General features: G+C 35.1%; 5 protein-coding genes across 7 annotated transcripts; 4 read left to right on the plus strand and 1 right to left on the minus strand.

Annotated features, from left to right (window-relative positions):
- The first annotated feature begins 1,027 nt into the window (after positions 1-1,027).
- Positions 1,028-2,549, plus strand: LOC100142343 (alaserpin). Its single transcript, XM_064357668.1, has 4 exons — positions 1,028-1,350; positions 1,396-2,166; positions 2,209-2,359; positions 2,406-2,549. Exons 1-4 carry the CDS (start codon positions 1,243-1,245, stop codon positions 2,525-2,527), a joined length of 1,152 nt encoding a protein of 383 aa, XP_064213738.1. The 5' UTR covers positions 1,028-1,242; the 3' UTR covers positions 2,528-2,549.
- A 2,192-nt stretch (positions 2,550-4,741) lies between these two features.
- On the plus strand, positions 4,742-5,509 carry LOC103313989 (RE1-silencing transcription factor). The gene has a single exon (XM_008198664.2). The coding sequence runs from the start codon at positions 4,742-4,744 to the stop codon at positions 5,507-5,509; it is 768 nt and encodes a 255-aa protein (XP_008196886.1).
- A 283-nt stretch (positions 5,510-5,792) lies between these two features.
- Positions 5,793-7,878, plus strand: PGS1 (Phosphatidylglycerophosphate synthase 1). Of its 2 annotated transcripts, none has more exons than XM_968961.5 (3): positions 5,793-5,991; positions 6,248-7,069; positions 7,209-7,878. In XM_968961.5, exons 2-3 carry the CDS (start codon positions 6,253-6,255, stop codon positions 7,820-7,822), a joined length of 1,431 nt encoding a protein of 476 aa, XP_974054.2. In that variant the 5' UTR covers positions 5,793-5,991; positions 6,248-6,252; the 3' UTR covers positions 7,823-7,878. The 2 variants fall into 2 exon arrangements, with proteins under 2 accessions (XP_974054.2, XP_015838262.2); XM_015982776.2 differs by lacking the exon at positions 5,793-5,991 and adding an exon at positions 6,013-6,200.
- Positions 7,879-11,789: 3,911 nt separating this feature from the next.
- On the plus strand, positions 11,790-20,495 carry SMC2 (Structural maintenance of chromosomes 2). The gene is made up of 11 exons (XM_008198577.2): positions 11,790-12,123; positions 12,175-12,486; positions 12,536-12,646; positions 12,693-12,971; positions 13,655-13,792; positions 13,847-14,626; positions 16,798-17,061; positions 17,108-17,647; positions 17,701-18,288; positions 20,068-20,277; positions 20,327-20,495. Exons 1-11 carry the CDS (start codon positions 11,956-11,958, stop codon positions 20,441-20,443), a joined length of 3,507 nt encoding a protein of 1,168 aa, XP_008196799.2. The 5' UTR covers positions 11,790-11,955; the 3' UTR covers positions 20,444-20,495.
- Positions 20,496-20,860: 365 nt separating this feature from the next.
- On the minus strand, positions 20,861-22,398 carry Sptr (Sepiapterin reductase). 2 transcript variants are annotated; one of them, XM_015982730.2, is made up of 2 exons: positions 22,013-22,398; positions 20,861-21,887 (listed from the first exon to the last, which is right to left on the minus strand). In XM_015982730.2, exon 2 carries the CDS (start codon positions 21,722-21,724, stop codon positions 20,933-20,935), a length of 792 nt encoding a protein of 263 aa, XP_015838216.1. In that variant the 5' UTR covers positions 21,725-21,887; positions 22,013-22,398; the 3' UTR covers positions 20,861-20,932. The 2 variants fall into 2 exon arrangements, with proteins under 2 accessions (XP_015838216.1, XP_974002.1); XM_968909.5 differs by having other exon boundaries at positions 20,861-21,964.
- Positions 22,399-22,552: the final 154 nt, after the last annotated feature.

The raw sequence follows: 22,552 nt of genomic DNA on the forward strand, positions 1-22,552 counted from the left end.
TTTTGCGTATAAAACCATCTTTTAACAAGATCTAAACTTTTAAAGTTTTTTGCTAAAAATTAAGATAGGCAATATCTATAGTAAAAAATTTTATTAAAAAAAAATTCATAACTCAAAAACTAAAACTCGTAGAGCAATGCGGTTTGTTCCATGGAATTCAGCGGCTCATTTTGCGTATGAAACCATCTTTTAACAGGATGTAAACATTTAATGTTTTTTGCTAAAAATTAAGATAGGCAATATCTATAGTGAAAAATTTTATTTACGAAAAAACTTCATAACTCAAAAACTAAAAGTCGTAGAGCAATGCGGTTTGTTCAGTTGAATTCAGCGGCTCATTTTGCGTATAAAACCATCTTTTAACAAAATGTAAACTTTTAAAGTTTTTTGCTAAAATTTAAGATAGGCAATATCTATAGTGAAAAATTTTATTTACGAAAAAAAATTCATAACTCAAAAATATCAGTTAAACACGCATTTAACTGCAAATTACATAAATTAGTGACGCTTCTGTTAACTGGTCCTTAAAAAACAAAAATGATAATAAAATCTACTGTGCAATCAATAATAATTGAAACGATCAAAGTATAAACGTCTTAAAATTTCAAATATCTACAAGTGATTACTATGTACATTTTTATTTATCTTGTTTTATGTACAATAACTTTTATATATTTGAAGATTAACAAAATTTTTATTATAATTTGTAGCAATAAGATTTTATAAACAATAATAATTTTTTTATTTAAAATATTTTTGGGAAGTGATCATTTTCGGATAAAATTACGTTATATACTTACATTTTCTTCATGCTTTTCCCATGATTTAATCAAAATATAAAAGTTTGATCATTAATATTATAAAATAAGCCACTACTCAGCTTAGCTACAAAGAAGTCAACACTTGTTTTATTTTTCTTGTTTCACTCTTCTGCAGCTGATGAAGAAACGGCAAAAGAGCCGAAGATCGGTTTATTTTTTATATCAAGATTAAAGATTAACCAAACACTTCCAAATTATGTTTTAATAAATAAAAAACCACAAAATTCTTGCCTTTATTTTTATTTTTCCCAAGTTTGTTAATAGAACTGCCACAAAACATTACAATAATAATAACAAACACGTCATGGGATAAACCATTTCCAGCACAGCACATGTCGTAAATCCCAACTTGTATTACACTTCACCGAAACCGTCAAACCCAACTTTATATACCAACGTTAACAAATTAGTACAAGTCATAATGAACCTTCTTACGTTCGTTATTCTTGTGACCGCAGCCTTGGCCGACCAGTCGGCCTTGCAAGAGTTTATTAGCAGTACCAACAAATTCGCTGCTTCTGTTTACAAAGTAAATATCACAGTCACCACCTCACAATCACAAGCACGATTTCAGGAGCTCAACAGTGGCGGAAATGTTCTGGTAAGTCCGCTTTCAGCCGAACTGATCCTGGCCTTGGCCCAAGCTGGCGCCAAAAACGCAACCAAAGAGGAGCTCCGTCAAGGGGCACATTTGCCCCCAAGTGAGCCAACACTCCGAGAGGGAGTTGGCCAAGTGTTCGCACTTTTGCAAAACCCTGACTACGTTTTACGAACAGTTAATAAAATATACGTGGCGGAAAAATGTCCAATCAATAGTGATTTTAAAATTTTGGCCCAAAAAACCTACAACGCCACTCTGGAAAACATTGATTTCGCTAGTAAAGATAAAGCGGTGGCGGGAATTAACCACTGGGTGGAGCAAGAAACCGACTCCAAAATCCGAAATTTGGTAAATGGGGAGGATTTGGGCAACAAAACTGTGACCCTTCTGGTGAACACTCTCCGATTTAGGGCCAACTGGAGCACGCCCTTCCATTTCCTGGAAACCCGCCCTTCGGTGTTTTACACCAAGGATAACACAACACTAGTGGACATGATGCACATCTGGTCCGAAGAATTCGAATTTTACGAAAACTTCGACCTAAATGCCACTTTCTTGGTGCTTTCCCTTGAAGGGCAAAATGTTACCCTAACCGTGGTTTTGGCCCAATCAATTGACCTTCTGGAAGCCCAAATGGGGGCAGTTTTGGAAAGCCCACAAGAAACCCAACGGGATATTTTCAACGTGGCGCTCCCGAAATTTAAACTGGAGTCACGAATCGACTTGAAGCAAGTTTTGAAAAATGTGGGTATTTTTTATGTTTGATTTGGCTTGATTTGGGTTTAGTTAGGTGTGAGGAGGGCTTTTGAGGATGGCGAAGCTGATTTTAGTTTAATAGCTGGGCGAAAAGGTGAGTTGTTTATCAGTGATATCGTCCAGAAGACGTTTATTGAAGTGGATGAGGATGGGATTGAGGCCGCAGCTGCCACTTTTATCGGTTGGTAGGAGTGTGTTTTAAGGGCAAAAATAATTATTTTTTCTAGTGAAATTGATAAATCGGAATGGTAACAACGCCAGGGAGTTTAGAGTGGACCGTCCGTTTGTATTTTTTGTCAAAGTGAATGATTTGGTTGTTTTTGTAGGCAAAGTTGTAGTACCGACTTGAAATAAATTTTAGCAAAGTTTTATTACGTCCTAAATACCGAACCCACCTAATTTGGTCCTTTTTTTAATCATTGAGTTTCTTGATTAAAAATGAGATAAATGTTACGAAAAAGACAAGCGAAATTACAGTTAAATAAGAGCGTTTATTTTGGCTGAAAAACTACAAAAAATAACATAGTATCATAGAAAAAGTAAAAAAAAATAATTGAACTAATTAATAATTACGATTCATCGATACTTTTGGAGAAATTTTGTAGACAAACCCTCTTATAACGAGCACAAGTAACGTCATTTCAATGGAATTTGCGAAATAATTAAGAAATATTTATGCCAAAAAAGTGAGTTTTTGGCTAAAAAATGTGCAAATCTGCACGGACAAAGTAAAAGTTGTGTTGCTTTTTACGCCTCTTTTGGGGAAAATTCGCAAGAAAAATTGGTTACTTTCTAGAAATTTCGACAATTAGTATTCTTCGGTGTATTAATAAGAAAAAAGGCAGACCAAAATAATTTTAATCAAAGTAGTCAAGTAAATATCACAAAATAAGTAAATTTCTTACTTAAAATCAATTAATTCTAACAGAACAATCCAAAATAATTTCATTTTCGAGAATCATTTTGTAATTTTTTGCTGTATTCTAAAATGAATTAATGTGAAAAAAATGCGTTTTAGCTATAAAATGTCTTAAAAGGCTGAATTATCAATTTCTATTAATGATTTCTCGATCTGTTTGAGCAAAATTTCGCGTTCTTTTTGTTAAAACAGAACGGAACAGCACTAAGTTAGCTACAAATTATTAGCTACGTATTTTTACGCCATTTAGGATGTGTTATTCAGTCAAAAATAATCAGAAATGCAATTATTTTGCCAAATTTAATCAAAAATACAGAATTATGTCGCAAATGGTGTTATTTTTGCTATCTTAGACCGCTTAAGCAAGATTTTGTTAAAATAAAACGAAAAGTTATTAACTTGTGAATAAAAAAATTCAGTAGTTTTGCTTTTTTCAACCGTTGTTTAACTAAAAACGGGTCTATTTTAAGACATTTTGTTCGAAATAGCCTTAGAAGTCAATAGTTTTTTGTGCAGCGAAGTAGAAATTATGTTCTTTCTATTTTATAAGTGAGGTCATGAATAGTAAAAAGCAGTTTATCTGACGACTTAAACACAAGATTTTGAAAACTTTAGTGAGAAATTTCAAGTTTTTAATTGAAATAATTAATTTAAGTGTGGAAAAATTATGAAACAATTAAGCAATTTTTTTTCATATTCAACAGTTTATCGAGACAAAATCTCAAATTTTTTGCAAAGTTTCGCTGTACCGGCCCAAAAAATCAATAAATTATTAGATCGAAAATGATATAATTTTGGCATTTTTAGAGAGCGATAATGCAATGCAGAGTATTTTACAAAATTTCCTCAAAAGCTCAAAAAATATCAAAAATTTCATTGAAATAAATTGTAAAATTAGTGTGCTTCTTTCTAGCGCTTAACGACTCATTTGGAGTAACAACTGGTTTTAGATAAAAATAAATCAATAAATTATCAAAAATATTTTCTTTAGCACGTCGTCGAATCAAAAAGACAAATAATCAAAATTTTTGTCAAAACATATTAGTTTCTCAATATTAACAAGAGCTTTTAGTATTAAAATAACATTGTCTCGGCTTTAATAAAAATTATTTTGCCCCAACAGAAGCAAAAAAATAAGTTCTTTTCCAAAAAATAAGATAATTTTCGACGCCTATAATTTGTCTGGTGAATTTAGACTTCATCTACCGAGTGACTATAAAAGATTGGGTCAAAAAAATTGATTGGCAACACTGAGTCATTGGTATTCCACCGATTACCCATTTAAAAATTAAAACTGCAAATGTGTTAATAATGCACGAGCCGCCCCTGAATTAAGAAGGTAATTTATGTAACCAACAATACACAAAGTCGCGCACTTGGTTGTGATATAACCTCAACCTTGGGGTAAAATAAAAGTTAATAATAGCGCATTCAACGAATAAAAAAAACTCGTTTCCCTCCAGTTTATCGAAAATTAATAATTTTTGTAGTTTTTGCGCCAAAACCAATTGAGTTAACCTCACTTTCCGCAATCAGTGCAATGTTCACCTTTGACCTTTCACCGCTCCGATTTCCGGCAACAATTCAATAAACATTTAATAGTGTGGATTCACTCAAACAACACAGCCCCCAAAACCCGTAACCATGAATCAGTGCCCCTCTTGCTCCTTCGAGTCTCAATGTGAGACAATCCTGGTCAACCACATAAGCTCAAACCACGAAAGTCTCGCACTTTTGGCCGAAATAACCGTCGACAATAAATCGTCAATATGTTTTTGTATTAACTGTTCCCCGAAAATCCTCCAAATTGAAGAAACCGACATTGTCACACTTCCAGAAATGAGCAAAAACGAAATTAAAGAAGAACTGTTCCCCGACGATTTCGCAACCGAAGACACAATTCTAGTCGACCCTTTCAAATTCGAACCAAACAAGTGGTTCACGTGCAACCAATGCCCGTACAAGTGCAAAGAACGCTCGAAATTAACCAGACACAACTCCCTCAAACACCTCAACGAAAAAGAAATCGTGTGGTACACCTGCGACCAGTGCCCCTATCAGACCAAGCAGAAGAGCACCCTGAAAAACCACTACAAGCACCGGCACCTGCCCCCCGACGAGATCAAGTGGTTTCAGTGCCAGCACTGCGTTTACAAAACCAAAACCAAGTCGTGCTTGGCCTACCACCAATTTCAGCACGCCAGTCCTGAAAATATTCAGTGGTTCAAATGTAACCACTGCGACTACAAGGCCAAGACAAGAAGCCGCCTGAATAAACACGTTTCAGAGCTGCATAGTCCTCCAGGGGACATCAAATGGCTGAAATGTGAACATTGCCTAATGTACGTCACGAGGAGGAATTCGTCTTTGAAGCTACACATCAAGCGCAAACATTCGGGCGTTGTGACTTAATTTCGACTGTAATTATTGTAATAAACATGTGATGCCATAAATGACTTATTTTTTTGGGGGATCCCCACATTTTGAAATGCGCGCGGTGGAAATCCAACAAGTGCGGAACGCTTTATTTAATTATTATTCATTTATACAAACAAATGGGTTGCCGTAAAGTAGTTTTATGCCCCTTACTTGATTATTTTTTTGAAATAATATGAATATTTTAGTGATAAAAGTGACATAACATGTAAACGTGGTACGTCCCCGAATGTGAGTTTGAGGTTTTTGGCACAATTAATTATAAACCAATCACCGAAACACAAAAATGACATAAGGAACAAATCAATCGCAACAATAGATGACCCAAGCCGGTACAAATTAATAAAAAAATTAAACGATTCCGGTTTGAGGCCCACATGTAACTTTAGTAATTTTGACAACCCATTTCCAATGCATAATCGCCAAAAAAGCCTTCAAATTCGCCTAAATAATCCAAGGTAAAACCGTGAGTCAGTTAAAACACTGCCCTGATAACCTATTATTGTACAATTTTCGCCAAAAAAGCCCAAAATTGTTACATAACCTCACTTCAGGCCCACTTGAAAAAACATTATTTTCGTTTGATTGACCAAAAGTTTGGGGACAACCTTTAGGTGACGTAAGCCAGGGCTCGTCCCCCAATAATTCACAAATTTTCGGGCCCCTAGTTTGTGTTTTTCGAAATGTAGGCGTCCCTAACCACACTTTTTTCAGGCGCAATGTTCCGACGTGTCTTTAATAGCCTCCTGGAGACAACCGCACAAACCGAGGTTGTCTACCCGAGCCCATTCACTAAGCCTGAGACTATACCGTTCGGGTGGCTCTCAAGTGTGGCCCCCTGCTTCCCTATCAAAGCCAGTAATATTAGGATTTTATCGGAGCCCCCACACTTTTATAATGTTTTAAAAGAGGGTTGCGCTTCAGCGACGAGACGTATAGTATTGGTCAGTCTCTATTTGGGGACTGGTAACTTGGAGAAAAACCTAGTCAAGGCTGTTTTGGATAATGAGAATTTCCAAAAAGGGGGCCTTAGTGTTAGTGTCTTGTTGGATTATATGAGGGGGAGTAGGTTTGAGGTAAATTCTCGAACTGTCTTAAGGCCCCTCTTACAAAAAAACGGTAATTGTACCGTTTCGTTGTACCACACTCCAGTCTTGAGGGGGCTCCTAAAGAAAGTGACTCCACATAGGTGGAACGAACTGTACGGCTTGCAACACATGAAGCTGTACATTTTTGATGATACGCTTGTCATTAGTGGGGCTAACTTATCAAATGATTATTTTACGAATAGGCAAGACCGTTATTTTGTAATTAAAGATAAAAGGTTGTGTGATTTTTACTGCGGTCTAGTTAAAAGAGTACAAAAATTTAGCTTAACTTTAGATAAGAATAATAATGTAGGTCTGGACGAGGAATGGACACACTTACCGTACAAGGGCAGCAAAAACGACTTCATCGAGGAGGCTGGGGACATCGTTGACAGCTACATAACTGAAACAAAAGACGAACGTAACATACACAAAGAGGACGGGTTTGGTAAGTGAAATAGTTTTTAAATAATTGCTGTTTTTTCGACCATTATATATCGTGTAAAATGCTCAAAATACGTAAAATTCCACAGCACACTTGATAGTCCTCTAGTAAATCGTTTGCAATAAAGTAATAAAATTTTAAGACACTTGGATCTTCCCCTTGGTGCAAATGGGTCAACTCGGCATCACGCAAGACTCCGACACCACTACTCGCCTCCTCTCGGAAGCCCCCCAAGACTCCATCTTGTGCATTTCTACCGGTTACTTCAACCTCACTTCCCAATACATGACCACGTTAATAAATCAAACCTCGGCCACGTGTAAAATCCTCATGGCGCACCCCAAAGCTAACGGTTTTCTGGGGGCCAAAGGCCCAGCCGGGGGAATCCCCTACGCCTATTCCCTCATCGCTCACAAGTTTCGAAACGAATTCGAAAAACTGGACCAACAATACCGAATCGACCTCTTTGAGTATTTGAGGGACAAATGGACGTACCACGGCAAGGGGCTGTGGTACTACGCCCCCAAAGACAACAACCCGAGTTTGACTCTAATTGGGTCCCCGAATTTCGGCGAAAGGTCGGTGCGACGCGACCTCGAAACGCAACTAGCCGTTGTTACCGAAAATCCAGTATTGAAAAAAGAGTTACATGAAGAGTGCCAAAGATTGTACGGGTTTGGGAGGCCCGCTGAGACGGAGAGGGCTGTGCCCACGTGGGTGCATGCCTTTGTGTTTTTCTTCAGGAATTTTTTTTAAGGGGAAATGTGATTGTTTTATTTATTTTGTTGATTTAATAAAGCTTTAGCAGTTTTTTTGGCGCGTTTTTTTGTGCGAAGTGACCAGACCCCATGAACTGTTTTCGTGACATTAGACACCACTGTAACGATGGTTTAAATCATCTTTTGACCATTGTAATGTGTTTCTATTAAAAATTAAAACTTGACTGCATTTAATTTCTGAATTTTTTATTCTTATATTGAAGCACTGCAAACAGATTTTTTTCACACCCTTTAAATCCTGCAATTTTCTTTATTTTTGTAGGAGATCAAGCCCTTCGATAGGGCCTTCGACTGTGAAAAAATCATGTTTGAACAAACACCCTTTGGGACCTTATGAATTTTTTAAGATTCTTTAAGATTTTCCTATTTTGCAAGCGTTATTTTTTTTCACCCCTTTTATATCCCGCAATTTTCTTTATTTTTGCAAGAGATTAAGCCCTCCGATTGCGCCTTGGACTGTAAAAAATTCATGTTCGGACAAACACCCCTTGAGACCTTAATGAATTTTTAAAGATTCTATAAAATTTCCCTATTTCGAAAACTTTATTTTCTTTTCATCCCTTTTATATCCTGCAATTTTCTTAATTTTTGTAGGAAATCAAGCCCTCTAATAGGGCCTTTGACTGTACAAAAATCATGTTCGGACAAACGACCCTTAGGATCTTAACGAATTTAAAAAAAATTCGTATTTAAGGATTGCTCTAATTAGTCAAATTAATAACTAACTTGTCCAGCAAGAACCACGTGGAGGTTTAGAGCATTCTTGCCAGGAAAAAAAGGATATAAGGATGAGGTAAACAATAATTATTAGAAAATGAGGGAAATGAAAGAATTATTGGTAATTATTGGAAATAAAAAAAAATGCGTGACAAAAATAAAATGCACCTACATTTATGGCTTCTGCGTTGGCTACTATTTGTAGCAAAACAATAAAAAGAAATTAAAAACAACACCATTAAAAAAATCTTTATTTGCATAAAAGTTACATGTTATCAATATTATACAAAATAAAAAACACACAATACAACATAATATGTGGCACTCAAACTATAAGAAATTCAATACCACAGATAAATTGAAGGGAAAAAATGCACCTACCTTTATGGCTTCCACGTTGGCTACTGTTTGTAGCAAAACAATAAAAAGAAATTAAAAACAACACCATTAAAAAATCTTTATTTGCATGAAAATTACAAAAAGCGACATAACTTAAAGGGTGTAAAAAACAATCAAGAATACTTATTATATTTAAGGATTGCTCTAAAGGGTCAAATTAGCTAATAACTAATTTGTCCAGCAAGAACCACGTGGAGATTTATGAAATTATTGGTTTGTGAAATGAATAAATACGACACAGCAATAAAATACACCTACCTTCATATCGCTTCCACGTTGGCTACCGTTTGTAGCATTAAAAAAAATAATAATAAAAATGAAACCAAAAAAATGTTTATTTGCATTAAATTTTGAGCAGCCACTTTCATTCATTGAAATTAAAGACAAAATTACGTGGCAATAAATTATTTGAGTGTTTTATTTTATTTATAGTTACTGTATTTAAAATGTGTCACTCAAAATATCACTTTTCAACACCGCATTTAAAGATTTTAATTGCATTTAAGTTTTATGAAATTATTGGTTTGTGAAATAAATAAACACGACACAGCAATAAAATACACCTACCTTCATATCGCTTCCACGTTGGCTACCGTTTGTAGCATTAAAAAAAATAATAATAAAAATGAAACCAAAAAAATGTTTATTTGCATTAAATTTTGAGCAAGCCACTTTCATTCATTGAAATTAAAGACAAAATTATTACGTGGCAATTAATTATTTGAGTGTTTTATTTTATTTATAGTTACTGTATTTAAAATGTGTCACTCAAAATATCACTTTTCAACACCGCATTTAGAGATTTTAATTGCATTTAAGTTTTATGAAATTATTGGTTTGTGAAATAAATAAACACGACACAGCAATAAAATACACCTACCTTCATATCGCTTCCACGTTGGCTACCGTTTGTAGCATTAAAAAAATAATAATAAAAATGAAACCAAAAAAATGTTTATTTGCATTAAATTTTGAGCAGCCACTTTCATTCATTGAAATTAAAGACAAAATTATTACGTGGCAATTAATTATTTGAGTGTTTTATTTTATTTAGTTACTGTATTTAAAATGTGTCACTCAAAATATCACTTTTCAACACCGCATTTAAAGATTTTAATTGCATTTAAGTTTTATGAAATTATTGGTTTGTGAAATGAATAAATACGACACAGCAATAAAATACACCTACCTTCATATCGCTTCCACGTTGGCTACCGTTTGTAGCATTAAAAAAATAATAATAAAAATGAAACCAAAAAAATGTTTATTTGCATTAAATTTTGAGCAAGCCACTTTCATTCATTGAAATTAAAGACAAAATTACGTGGCAGTAAATTATTTGAGTGTTTTATTTTATTTATAGTTACTGTATTTAAAATGTGTCACTCAAAATATCACTTTTCAACACCGCATTTAGAGATTTTAATTGCATTTAAGTTTTATGAAATTATTGGTTTGTGAAATAAATAAATAAATACGACACAGCAATAAAATACACCTACCTTCATATCGCTTCCACGTTGGCTACCGTTTGTAGCATTAAAAAAAATAATAATAAAAATGAAACCAAAAAAATGTTTATTTGCATTAAATTTTGAGCAAGCCACTTTCATTCATTGAAATTAAAGACAAAATTATTACGTGGCAATAAATTATTTGAGTGTTTGATAATAATTTTATTTACTGTATTTAAAATGTGTCACTCAAACGCGATCACTAGCCACCGAATTGAAAATTTAAACCGGAAAATTTAGATTTGCTTGAACACACGTCCGTTCGCGACAACGGCAAGTAACAAACTGAATAAATTGAACGAAACCGCACAATACACAATAATTTAAATAAACCGACTCACCTCGCTTCGCCTCGCCTCCCGCTCCCGCTCCCGATCTGACCCGTACCACTGCTCGCTGTCGACTGAACCGCCCTCGCCGCCTGCGCCGCACACCTAACCTCGGATGTGACGTCATCACACGTCTAAAACAGGTCATAACCAGAAACATTCACTGTCCAAATCCGTCAAATTTAGAAACATTCATACACAGAATTATTCAAAATAGAACAGTATTGATCTAGAAAAATTAATTATGACAAATGTATTCGTCTATAAACGTCTAAAATTATAAAAGTTTCGCATGCAGTTAGTGGAAAAATAAAAATGCATGTTTATATTTAAACAGAAACTGGCAATGTGAAATTTTAGTGCGAAAATTAGTGGTAGAGCTCGGAAACTCTGTAAACGACCACGATAGGCGGAGCCAATGCGTACTTCATCGAGTGAGGAGATTGAGCAGTGGCGTAGCAAAAAACTATTCTATGATCAAGAAGGGTTTGAGATTCATAATTTGTAGTAGTTAAAATTATATATATTATATATAATACACGTTGATTTCCTAGAAATACAAAGCAGAGAGGTCGAATAAATAAAAATACACAATGAGTAAAGAGTAAAAACGCGTTTATTGCAAAAAATGTTTCTACTGGTATCTTTACTATAACTGGTAATATTGAAATGTTAAACTTTAAGACGAATTCCCTACACATGTAAGTACACGCCACGCCACTGTTTTCTGCCAACACCCCTAATTTAAAGATTGGACTCGTCCGAGACGAGTTTTCGTCTCTGCGCACTCCTACCACCGTGGACGATCTGTCATTTCGCGGACTCTAAACATCGTTTAAACCACAAATAAAAAAAAATGAGGCCTTACATCAACCCTATTATTTAAAGGCATAACGAATTCGTTTTGTAACGCTATTTAAAACAAAAAACCAGTAAATTAGTAGAATAGTAATTGAGTTAGTGTTATTATTTTGTCGTTTTTAATGCGCAGTGTCTCTGGTTACAACTGTCAAAATCAAAATTTGATTCAAAAGTGACACTTCCAACCGTTTTTTGCTTTGTTTGATTAATTTTTGCGTTTAGTTTAGTGTTTAAATTGTATTTTACATCGAGACAATCATCCAGAAGCCGCAAACTGGCTTCTTGCAACAATGTACATAAAATCGGTGATTTTGGACGGTTTCAAGTCCTACGGCCACCGCACCGAAGTTTCGGGTTTTGATAAGGAATTCAACGCTATCACGGGCCTAAATGGCAGTGGTAAATCAAACATCCTCGATTCCATATGTTTCGTTCTAGGAATCTCGAATTTGAGCCATGTATTTGCCGTACCTAACCTCAAAAGACAATTTTTTGATTTGAGATTTTAGGTCCGTGTGGGCAATTTGCAAGACTTGATTTACAAAAGTGGCCAATGCGGTATTGAAAAGGCCACGGTGTCTATCACTTTTGATAATTCGAACCCAGATCAGTGCCCCCCAGGGTTTGAAGATGTCTCCGAGATCACCATCTCAAGACAGATCATGATGGGGGGGAAAAGTAAATACATGATTAACGGAATGTCGGTTCAAAATAAGAAAGTCCAAGATTTGTTTTGTTCCATTCAATTGAACGTGAATAATCCACACTTTTTGATTATGCAAGGGAAAATCACCAAAGTCTTAAACATGAAACCGTTTGAAGTAAGAATGTTGCGTTTGATTAGTGATTACATTACATTTCTGGTGCCAGATTTTAGGCATGATTGAGGAAGGCGCTGGCACTAAAATGTATACAACTAAACGAGACGATACTTTGAAAACAATTCGGAAAAAAGATGCCAAACTTACGGAACTCCAAACTGTAATAACAAACAAAACTATTGCGGTAACATCACGTTTTTTTGTAGATAATGAAAGAGGTAATCACACCAAGATTAGAAAAATTAAGAGAGGAACGAAGACAATACATTGAGTTCAAAAACGTAGAAAAGGAATTAGACCACATGTTAGGTCTCTACAAAGCTTGGGAATATGTCGTGTCGAACAGAAGATACGTAGAAATGAAAAACAAACTCGAAGCCGAAGAAAACAGTTTGAAAAATGTTGAGGAAGAAAAAACACTCCATAAAGAAAGAATTAAAGAGCTGGATGGGATTATTAAGGAATTAACAAAGAAGGCCGAGGCGGTACGTTTTGTTCTTAAAATTTATTAAAAACTACGGAGATCTAAAGGTTAGGATGCGGAACAAGGTACAAATAAAACGTTCCTGTCCTCGATAGTTCCGTTAAGGTCGTCAGAGAGCGCAGTTTTTCCATTACCGTCTAGGTTTATTAACTAAGTTTATTAATTAAATTCTCAATAGTAATACATAAACATAAAGCAAAAATTTTATCGTAAACTATATTAAAAAAAAACTTACCAATTTTTACTCTGCCCCATATTTTTCAAAACACTGCGAATACAGTTACAGATACAAGAAAAGTGTTAGGAAGAAAGTTGTAGAGAATTTAATTTCCTACAAAAAAGTTCGCGAGACCATATCCCTAACTTCAACCATTTGGGCCCCAAAGTCGTTCAAAGACGCCCAAGCGACGGATTTGGTCAAGTATTGGAAAGCTAATTTATACATAAACTGTTTAAGATAGAAATATGGTGTCGCGGACTTTTTTGTAGAAAATTTAATTCTCTACAATTTTGTTCCTTACACTTTTTTTATATCTTCAACCGTATTCGCAGCGTTCGTACGATAATTCTAAGCCATGTTTTTTTGCGCACCGTCGCATATTTATCAAAACGCTGGAAATACGGTTGAAAATAAAAAAATGTAAGGAACAAAGTACTTTTATTAATTAAGAAATAATTATTTAGGATGGTAATAAAGGTTTGGAAAAACTCGAAAACGAACTACGAACGGCTGAAAAATCCCAAGCCAAAGTGAACGCAAACATAAAATCGCTCAACGACGAAATTGACAACGAAACCAAGAGAAAAAAGCAACTGGAAAAGGTATTTCCCTCCCACCCAACTAAATTTCTCCAGCAACTAGTCAATATTTTTTAGAATTTTTCCGACGACGAAAAAACCCTCAAACTCAAAGAATCCAACTTGGCGAAAGTCGAATCGACTTTCCTCAAACTCAAAGAAGCGGACGAAAAGGACAAGGAAGCTTACCTTACGTCCCAAAAACGAGTTGTGGCTTTAAGCGCTGGAATGGAACTCAACGACCAAGGCGAAGCCGAGTCGCTTCTCGCCCAATTAATGAACGTACGTCAAGAAGTCTCTGAAGTGACCAGCAACAAAAACTGCACTCGCGTCAAGCTCAAATATTTTGAAGACCGCCTCAAAGAAAAACAACGGAAAAGTTCCAACGCAAACGAAATCCTCAAAGACCAACAGGCCCAAAAGGCCATGACTCAAGAAATTGAACAATTGAAAAACAGTATGAAAAAATTGCATTTCAAGGAGGACCGGATGAACGATTTGAAGAATAGGAGAGGACACTTGGCGCAAGAAATGAGGGTTTTGAAGCAACGGGTTGATCATTTTGAGATGCGGAATTCATACACCCAGTTCAGGTATAAAGACCCCGAACCCAATTTTAAAAGGAGCAGTGTTATTGGAGTTGTTTGCCGATTGTTTGAAGTGAAAGACGAGGCGGCGGCGTATGCTTTGGAAATGGCAGCCGGTGGTCGGTTGTACAATGTTGTTATAGATACCGACATTACCGGCAAGAAGCTACTCAAAAACGGGGATTTACAGCAGAGGCGCACCTTCATGCCGCTTAATAAAATTCAAGTGAATAAGATGAGCAACAGTGTTGTTAAGACAGCCGAGATTTTGGTAAGTCAATGACGATTTTATTTAATTTTTTATTTTATATTTTATTGGCGTTTCTGTCTGTATAACTGTTGTTTACAATGCAACTGAACATAGCATAATAGTACAATTAATTATGTAATGCTCAGCGAAATAAACTCTACCATATAGACAATGGGGTAAGTAGTGTAGCGATTGGCACCTTAAGGGTTAACCATATCTTTGTTTAAACAAAAGCGTTATGTGAAGATTTTTTTTAATGTGGTAATTTAATCCAAATTATTCCTAAATGCACCTAAATAAACAAAATATATTAACCGAAAAAAAAATTATAGCTAATTTTTAAATAATTCCAAAATAAAAAACAAAAAAAAATTAGTGATTGGCATTTGCGCAATTATTATTGGCACTCTATGTTTTAGTCATTAGCACCTCAACTTTAAATAAAAGTCTTCAGTAAGATATGTTTTTGTTTGTAACATAAAACAAAAAAACATACAAAATAAATCGCAAATTCTCTATAAACAGCAATATGTTAACAAAAAAATTTTGTTTAAACAAGATAAGCATTCAAAACATTCAGAGTTTTATTTATGTAAATTAAACATCTTTATTTTATACATTTATACATAGTACTTTTTTTACAGCGTAGGCAGTTAAAGCCGCATTAGACCTTGAAATATTTTGAGTACAATTAATACATTTTGTTTTATAATTTTTTTTAATAAAAGTCTTATTTCAGTAATATCTGGCAAGCGCAGTCATAAAACTGATAACACAATTAGCTTTTGGTGTTCATTTGTTAAAGGATTAAGATTTAACCTTAAGAATGGTTATCTGTTTTCAAAATTTTGTTTATTACTATTGTTGTTACTCGATTTTTCCCTATTTGTTTTAAGTTTTTTTTGTTCTAGAGTTTTTATTTTGAGATTTTGTCTGCACTTTTAAGTCGTTTCCTTTCTTCTTCTTCTATTTCTAGGTGAATCTTTTTTATTTTTTTTCGCACTGATTTTTTTCCATTGTGCTAAAATTATCACGTATGGAAGTCTTTTAGTTTCTTTCTTTCCTTTTTTCCTTTCTTTCTTTCTTTTTTTTTACTTTCTTTCCTTTTTTTTTCTTTCTGTTTTTAAGAAAAAATTACAACATCGCATTTGCATTTTTTTTGAGAAAGCTAAAGCATAAAATGAGAGTTTATTTATAAGAAAACAATTCTAGCTTACGACAAATTTAGAGCCAAGGAAAATTGACAATTGGTGCTAAAGATTTGAAACATACCACATAATTGTCTTAAATTCGGACTATCTATGAAAATCTGACATTTTATTTGGCAGTACTGTGAGTTGTCATAAGAAATTTATTTTGGGTTATAATTGATGACAACCAACGACTGTTGTCAGTTTGCTTCATTTTTTAAATAATTAATTAAATACGTTTTTATTGTTATTCTACTCATTATCATTAGTTAAAAAAGTCGGGTCTGTCTTTCTTGCATCTTTTGATGCACACTTTCTTATCAACAGAAATTATTTTCGACATTTTAAATTAATAAGTAGTAGAACTGACAACACAGCGAATTTTTGACAAGACAACGTCATAAAGACAGTACCTGACAGGACCTGAAGCCAACCTCAGAAAAATATATCTACGCCTGCTGAGAATTTAAAACAATCGTGAACGGATAATACTTATTTTTCAATAATAAGTTTAATATTATTTTCTAGCAGCAGCTTTTTGTAATAAATTAATCTTTAAAGTATTTCTTTAGGGGCGTTTGGAATATTTCTTTCAGGATATTTTTTCTTATATAATTTTTTTACTGTATTTGGCATTTTTCTATAAAATTATTGAATAAAAAAATAATTTAAACAATATTAAACTAAAATTAAACCTACTTTATAATATTTTATTAGCATAATATAAATGAAAGACTAGTAATTAACGCTCTAAATAACGTAATACCTGTTTCAGAACTATAAAAACAACTGTCACTTTTCACAATTGTTTTTTTTTTTAATTAAGGTGTTTTCTTGGCACATTTTTTTTACTGGAATTTAATTTAACACAACTCATTTGACCCCAAAAAAATGTAAGTAGATTGTTGCTATTTTTTTATAGTTTTTGAAACAGCAAGTGACGTTCAACAAAATAAAAACCTTGGTGTATATTCAAAATGTCGCAAAACATGGCGGTTGTAGGTCGGGAAAGACAATATCAAACTGGCCTTGGACTACTTGAAGTACGACAAAAAAATGCAAGTCGTTATGGAACACATTTTCGGAAATGTGTTCATTTGTAAGGACATGGATGTGGCAAAACAAGTCGCCTTTGATAACAGGATTAGACGCAAATGTGTGACGCTAGATGGCGACATTGTCGACCCGGCGGGTACCTTAACTGGGGGTTCCCGGGAACAAACCGAATCGGTTTTGAAACAACTCGAAACCATAAAACAAGTGGAGGTAATTAGTTATTCAATTATAAAAATTTTTGTTAATTTTTATTTAGCAACAACTGAATGCCAAAGATGAAGAATTTGAAAAAATCGAGTCCGAAATTCGTGAAATGGGCCCCAAAGAAGAACAATTCGCCACGTATCGAAGACAGTTGGAATTGAAAGAGCACGAATTGAGTTTAATTACGCAAAGGTTGCAACAATCGACTTATTACCAACAGAAGGAAGAAATAGCGAATTTGGAAAAAGAAATCGAAAATTTGAAGCAAACAATTGCCTCGTGTGAAGAAAATGAGAAGAAACTCAACGAAAAAGTGGCCAGTTTGGAGAAACAAGTCGAAGGCTCGAAAGGTGGAACCGAGAAGAAATTAAAAGAGGCTGAAGCAGAAATGGCCAGATTGAAGGCAAAAGCGGACAAAAGCCGAAAAGAGTGGCAACAAAAAGAGTTGGATTATGCAACGTTTAAGGGAGAAATTGAAGAATTGAAACAGAGTTTGTTGGATACGAAGCAGCAGATTGAAGCAGCTGAAGCAAATATCGAAAAATTAAAACAGCAACTTGAAGAAATCGGGACGCAATCAACCGAAATGAATGTAAATACTTGTTCTAATCACTGGTTAATTCTACTTTAATCTCGGTGTTTTAGGAAAACATCGCCGAATTGCAAGCCCAACTCAAGAAAGGCAAAGCCGAAATCGTCGAGAAGAACAAAGACGTGCAAAAGAAGATCAACGAAAAGGAAGAACTGCAGTCGAAAATCACCCAGTGTGAGATCCAAATGAAAGAATCCACTCACAAGTTGAAGAAACTACAAGACGAGTGTAAGAATTTGAAGACGCGTCAAGCTGATTGTGAGCAACGTGCCAATCGCAACGAGTTGAAAAACGCCGAGAAGATGTCAGATGAAGATGGCCTAAAGTTGGAGAGAAAAATTCGAGAAGCACAAGAAATGAGGAAAAACCTTGGACGCACGGTCAACAGCCAAGCACAAGTCCATTTCGAAGAACAGGAAAAAGAGTACAATGAAGTGAAGAAAAAGTTACGAATTGTTGAACAAGACAAACAGAAGCTGCTCGATGCCATTAAAGAATTAGACAGGAAGAGAGAAGATATTGTGTGCAAGGCTTATTCGCAAATTTCCAAAGATTTTGGTTCGATTTTCAGCACGTTGTTGCCAGGGGCCGCCGCCAAGCTGTTGCCGCCCACGGGACAAACGGTCCTTCAGGGAGTTGAGGTAATTGAAATTAAGGGAAAAAGGACAAAACATCGTACATTTAAGTATTTTTTGAATGATTTATTTGAAGTAATCGCAAAAAACTGAATTTTGGCTCGTAATTTTCATTTTTAATCAATTAAACTTCTGAAAAATACGATAAAATTGTGCTATTAATTAAGAAATGTCCTATTTAATCATCAATTTCATTCAAGAAGTTCAAAATTCGATGTCAGACTGACTGAGTTACTTTACATAATTCACTAAGTTATTATGAACTATAATTAAATATTATTGTTTTATTCGGAAATAAAATTAACTAGACGCCCTCTGGTGATGACTTTTGAACTATGTCGAAAACAGTAAAGAAATTTTCGTAATGCCACATTTAACTGACATTTAATGAATTGTTCAACAATTTTGCGTGTATAGTGTTAATTATTTACAATAGAAAGAATTACTTTAAAAGTACGTGGTGGTAAATACTAGCGTTGACTTTGGTTCTGTAGTTTTTCGTGGTATAGTGTTTATTGTTGGAACTTGAAAGTGGATAAAAAGTGAAAAATATTTAAATTTTGATTACAAAGTGTTATCAAACAGTTGTCTAATTAAAGATTATAAGTAATGGATCACAGCGAACACAAAGTTTGGCTCAAGAAACCAATAAATTAGTGAAGTGTTATGAATTTTAGGTTAGAATTTTCCACTGAAAAAATCATGAAATGCTGCGGTAAATCTGCAAAACTACAATAAAGATTAACAACTGCTGATACATTTAAACGTAAATTATGCCAAAAGGTAGGCTTTTCAATGTCTTTGTAATAATTTTCCAATAAAGAAAGTGAACCAAACAGTCATTCGTTATTCGTGTTTTCCTCGTCATCTCTCATTTGTCAACATAAGTTTCTTGCATCAAAGATGCAATAATCATTCCGCATAGGCAATGTAATAATTGTGAAGCCCCAAAATTCGTACAACGCTCAAAATATCCGAATAAACATTTTCCCGCCATTTATGGTTACTGTTTTCGACCTAGCTCAGTGGCGCCCCCAACGGTAATTTTACTTCCGAATTGCTTATTCGATAATGAACCCGCTAAAAACTAAATAAAACATTGAGGTTTGACAATTGTCCATTTTTCAATGTCTACTTGATTAACTGTGAAAATTACGAAGTAAAATTCGTTTTTGAATTTTTTCAAAAACTGTAAGAGATTGGTATAGGACGTATTGATAAAATTTACCATAAATATCGATATTCTTTCGATTACTGTTAAGAAAATAGGGTCGTTCTATTTGAAAAAACCGAGTTATAGCAGCTTTTTGAAAAAATCATACTAGCCATGAATTTCGACAGTTGACAGTTTTGAGAATTCTAGAAAATTCTAGAAATGCAAAAAAAACTATTCACTTATCGCAAAGGGTTCAAGGGCTGTGATGTCTTTAATAAACCCTTGCAAATGAAAATTTTAACAAAAAAATTGACATATGTCAGCAACTATAACAGTTAAGTACCAACAGCTTTGGTAAATTTTACTCAGCTTGTGAAGGTGAATTCAAATATGCACTAAAAATGTGTGGTTATTATTTAAAATTTCAAAGTTGGCACCAGTTTTTTTAAAGTTCCGGAAACTCAGCCATTTTGAAAATAATTTAGTTGGATCGTCGACTACAAAAGTAGAATACCTGCTAATGCACTTTAGATAAAATTGTAGATACGCAGTATTGTTTAGAGCACGCACAAGCGATAGCGAGTGAAATTAATTTCGTTTTTAATTTGCCAACTAAAACTTTTTTATAGATTAAGGTCTCGCTTGGTGGCATTTGGAAAGACAGTTTGACGGAATTGAGTGGAGGACAAAGGTCATTAGCAGCCCTGTCGTTAATTCTCGCCATGTTGTTATTCAAACCGGCGCCATTGTATATTTTAGATGAAGTTGACGCCGCCTTAGATCTGTCACATACGCAGAATATTGGTCGTATGTTAAAGACTCATTTCAAAACGTCACAGGTTCGTTACTGGGTCCAATTTTTTTTTAACAATAATTGATTATTTTTAGTTCATTGTGGTGTCGCTCAAAGACGGAATGTTCAGTAACGCTAATGTTCTTTTCAAAACACAATTCGTAGATGGCGTTTCGACCGTCTCAAGGACCGTCAACCGGAGTGCCGTTTAAGTATTACTAAGAGTGTAGATGATTATTTCCCAAATAAATTTTTTACTCACGACAGCTGTTTTAATGCGTTACCCTAGACACATAATGTGGAAATAAATCAGTGTTACCAATATATTTTTTATAATCACCCAGTATTAGATAATACGAGTAGGTACATAATAAATACTAATTAAAGGATCTCCCACTTTTATTGCAAGAACCCCTTAAATAAGCAAAAAACCCCAATAATTTGATAAATTATTGATAAAAATATGTATTTAATATTTATAATTTGATTCATTTGAACACTACTCACCAATATGAATTCTGGTGAGCTGGTCTAGTAGGCAACCAACAATATAATGTTAAAAATTGTTCTCCGACATACGTAAAAATGTCAGGGCATGTTCTGAGTCTTTTTAATAATAACACCTGATATATTAACTCAAGGAGGAAATATATTTGCTAGCACAATATTCCACATAGCCATAATACAAGTAATATAACAAGTTACAACCTATCATAATAATCAATCGTATCTCCCGACTTGAAGTCCCCTTTCTCCAGCAGTGCTATCAGTCGCCCCACAGTCTGCTCACACGTCAAAATCGTGGACTCCTTCACCTTTTTAAAACTTTCTTGGACCTCCTCACTTTGTGCATTAGTGATAATACTGTCAAACATGCTAGTATCAACAGGCCCTGGCGAGTAATTCAAGACAATAATATTCTCCTCTTCGAGGGCCAAAACCTTGAAAAACAACTCTCTTGCGGCTTTCGCCGACCCATACATTGCCAAATTCTTAAACGGTGTTCTCCCACACAACGACGTGATATTAACCACAACTAACTGCGGCGCTATCGGCCGTATTCTCCTCACGAAAACGGAATTCAAAGCCGTGACTTGGAACAAATTCAAATCGTAATATTCCCGCCAGATTTTAACATCGGTCAAGTCCGTGGTCCGCTTGATTTCGCCGGTGGTTCCCGCGTTGTGAAAAATAATCCCGAACTCGATTCCCGTAGTATCGACCGAAGCTGTGGCCTTATCTATGATTTTCTCATACGTGGGGACATCGGCCGAGGACAAGTCCACCGACTCTGTGATAACATTGAGCGACTTATCCACTTCCAGAATGAGGTTTTTGGTTTGCTCAAGGTCGTTGCTAGACCGCGCCAGGAGGATAAGAATCGAGTTTTGGTTCAAATTACGCGCGATTTCGAGGGCTATCGTCCGCCCGATCCCGCGGGAAGCCCCCGTGACCACCACTAGCGCCTTTCTGGCGAAGTCAATCGACGTCATTTTCGCTCTCGCTCCCCAACTCCTCGTAGTTGATCAACTCGACGATTTCCCCCTTGTTTAGGGCCTGCTTCTGGGGCAGAATGGTCCGGATTAGGTGCGAGTTGTTGACCGGGGCGTCCAAGTCGTCGTCGCGCTCAAACTGGGTCTCGCCGTTGAGCAAATTCTGCAAACAGGCCTCCCGTTTAGCCCGCAACTGTTTCAAAAAGTCGGGGTCATTCTTAATATCACGCAGACGTTTTTCTGCAGAGATTAACGTTACGTTGGTCACAAGGAGATCATTTTTGTTACCTAAAGTTGCAAGGTACTGGTCCGAATCGGGCAAGGTGTCACGCACTGAGGGAACGAAATTGTCTTCAAAGCGACTTTCAACGACTGTAGGCTCGTTTCCGGCGCTGCCCCAAGGATCCATAAGATCTAATTTAGCGACCTTGGCTCTGATTTACAATCACAACACGGTTTTATCCCGTTATCAACAAATATTTAACATTGTTGCCAACACAATTAGAGGTGATAACGGGCTGACGCGATATTGGAAATGTACCAAAAAGTGAGGGCAACAACAACTGTGCGTGTTTCACAGCGAAAAACTCAATTTTTGGGCCAAAAAACACAAATCAAATAATCAAATTTCCGGAAGTAACTAAAGCGCCGCCCATAAAGGTCACACTAGTGTCACTTTAATAGGTGTATCGGTATTACAGGGCGCTGCCAACGTGACGTCATGCGGTATGCTAGACATTTATTCTATTTTAGAAATTTATTTAGGCAAAATTAAAAAGAAATACTTAAATTTTCGGTGTAAAAACAATAAAATAATATAATATGCTC

The sequence above is a fragment of the Tribolium castaneum genome, chromosome 6, assembly GCF_031307605.1.
Source record: "Tribolium castaneum strain GA2 chromosome 6, icTriCast1.1, whole genome shotgun sequence".
NCBI lineage: Eukaryota > Metazoa > Arthropoda > Insecta > Coleoptera > Tenebrionidae > Tribolium > Tribolium castaneum.

Bases quoted from the DNA above. Each gene is read 5' to 3' on its own strand.
- SMC2 (XM_008198577.2), top strand. From the start codon at position 11,956: ATGTACATAAAATCGGTGATTTTGGACGGTTTCAAGTCCTACGGCCAC. The intron at 12,972-13,654 runs GTACGTTTTGTT...ATAATTATTTAG, and splicing joins TAACAAAGAAGGCCGAGGCG to GATGGTAATAAAGGTTTGGA. The intron at 14,627-16,797 runs GTAAGTCAATGA...TGGCGGTTGTAG, and splicing joins TTAAGACAGCCGAGATTTTG to GTCGGGAAAGACAATATCAA.
- Sptr (XM_015982730.2), bottom strand. From the start codon at position 21,724: ATGACGTCGATTGACTTCGCCAGAAAGGCGCTAGTGGTGGTCACGGGG.
- LOC103313989 (XM_008198664.2), top strand. From the start codon at position 4,742: ATGAATCAGTGCCCCTCTTGCTCCTTCGAGTCTCAATGTGAGACAATC.
- LOC100142343 (XM_064357668.1), top strand. From the start codon at position 1,243: ATGAACCTTCTTACGTTCGTTATTCTTGTGACCGCAGCCTTGGCCGAC. The intron at 1,351-1,395 runs GTAAATATCACA...GCACGATTTCAG, and splicing joins TCGCTGCTTCTGTTTACAAA to GAGCTCAACAGTGGCGGAAA. The intron at 2,167-2,208 runs GTGGGTATTTTT...ATTTGGGTTTAG, and splicing joins TGAAGCAAGTTTTGAAAAAT to TTAGGTGTGAGGAGGGCTTT.
- PGS1 (XM_968961.5), top strand. From the start codon at position 6,253: ATGTTCCGACGTGTCTTTAATAGCCTCCTGGAGACAACCGCACAAACC. The intron at 7,070-7,208 runs GTAAGTGAAATA...TAAAATTTTAAG, and splicing joins ACACAAAGAGGACGGGTTTG to ACACTTGGATCTTCCCCTTG.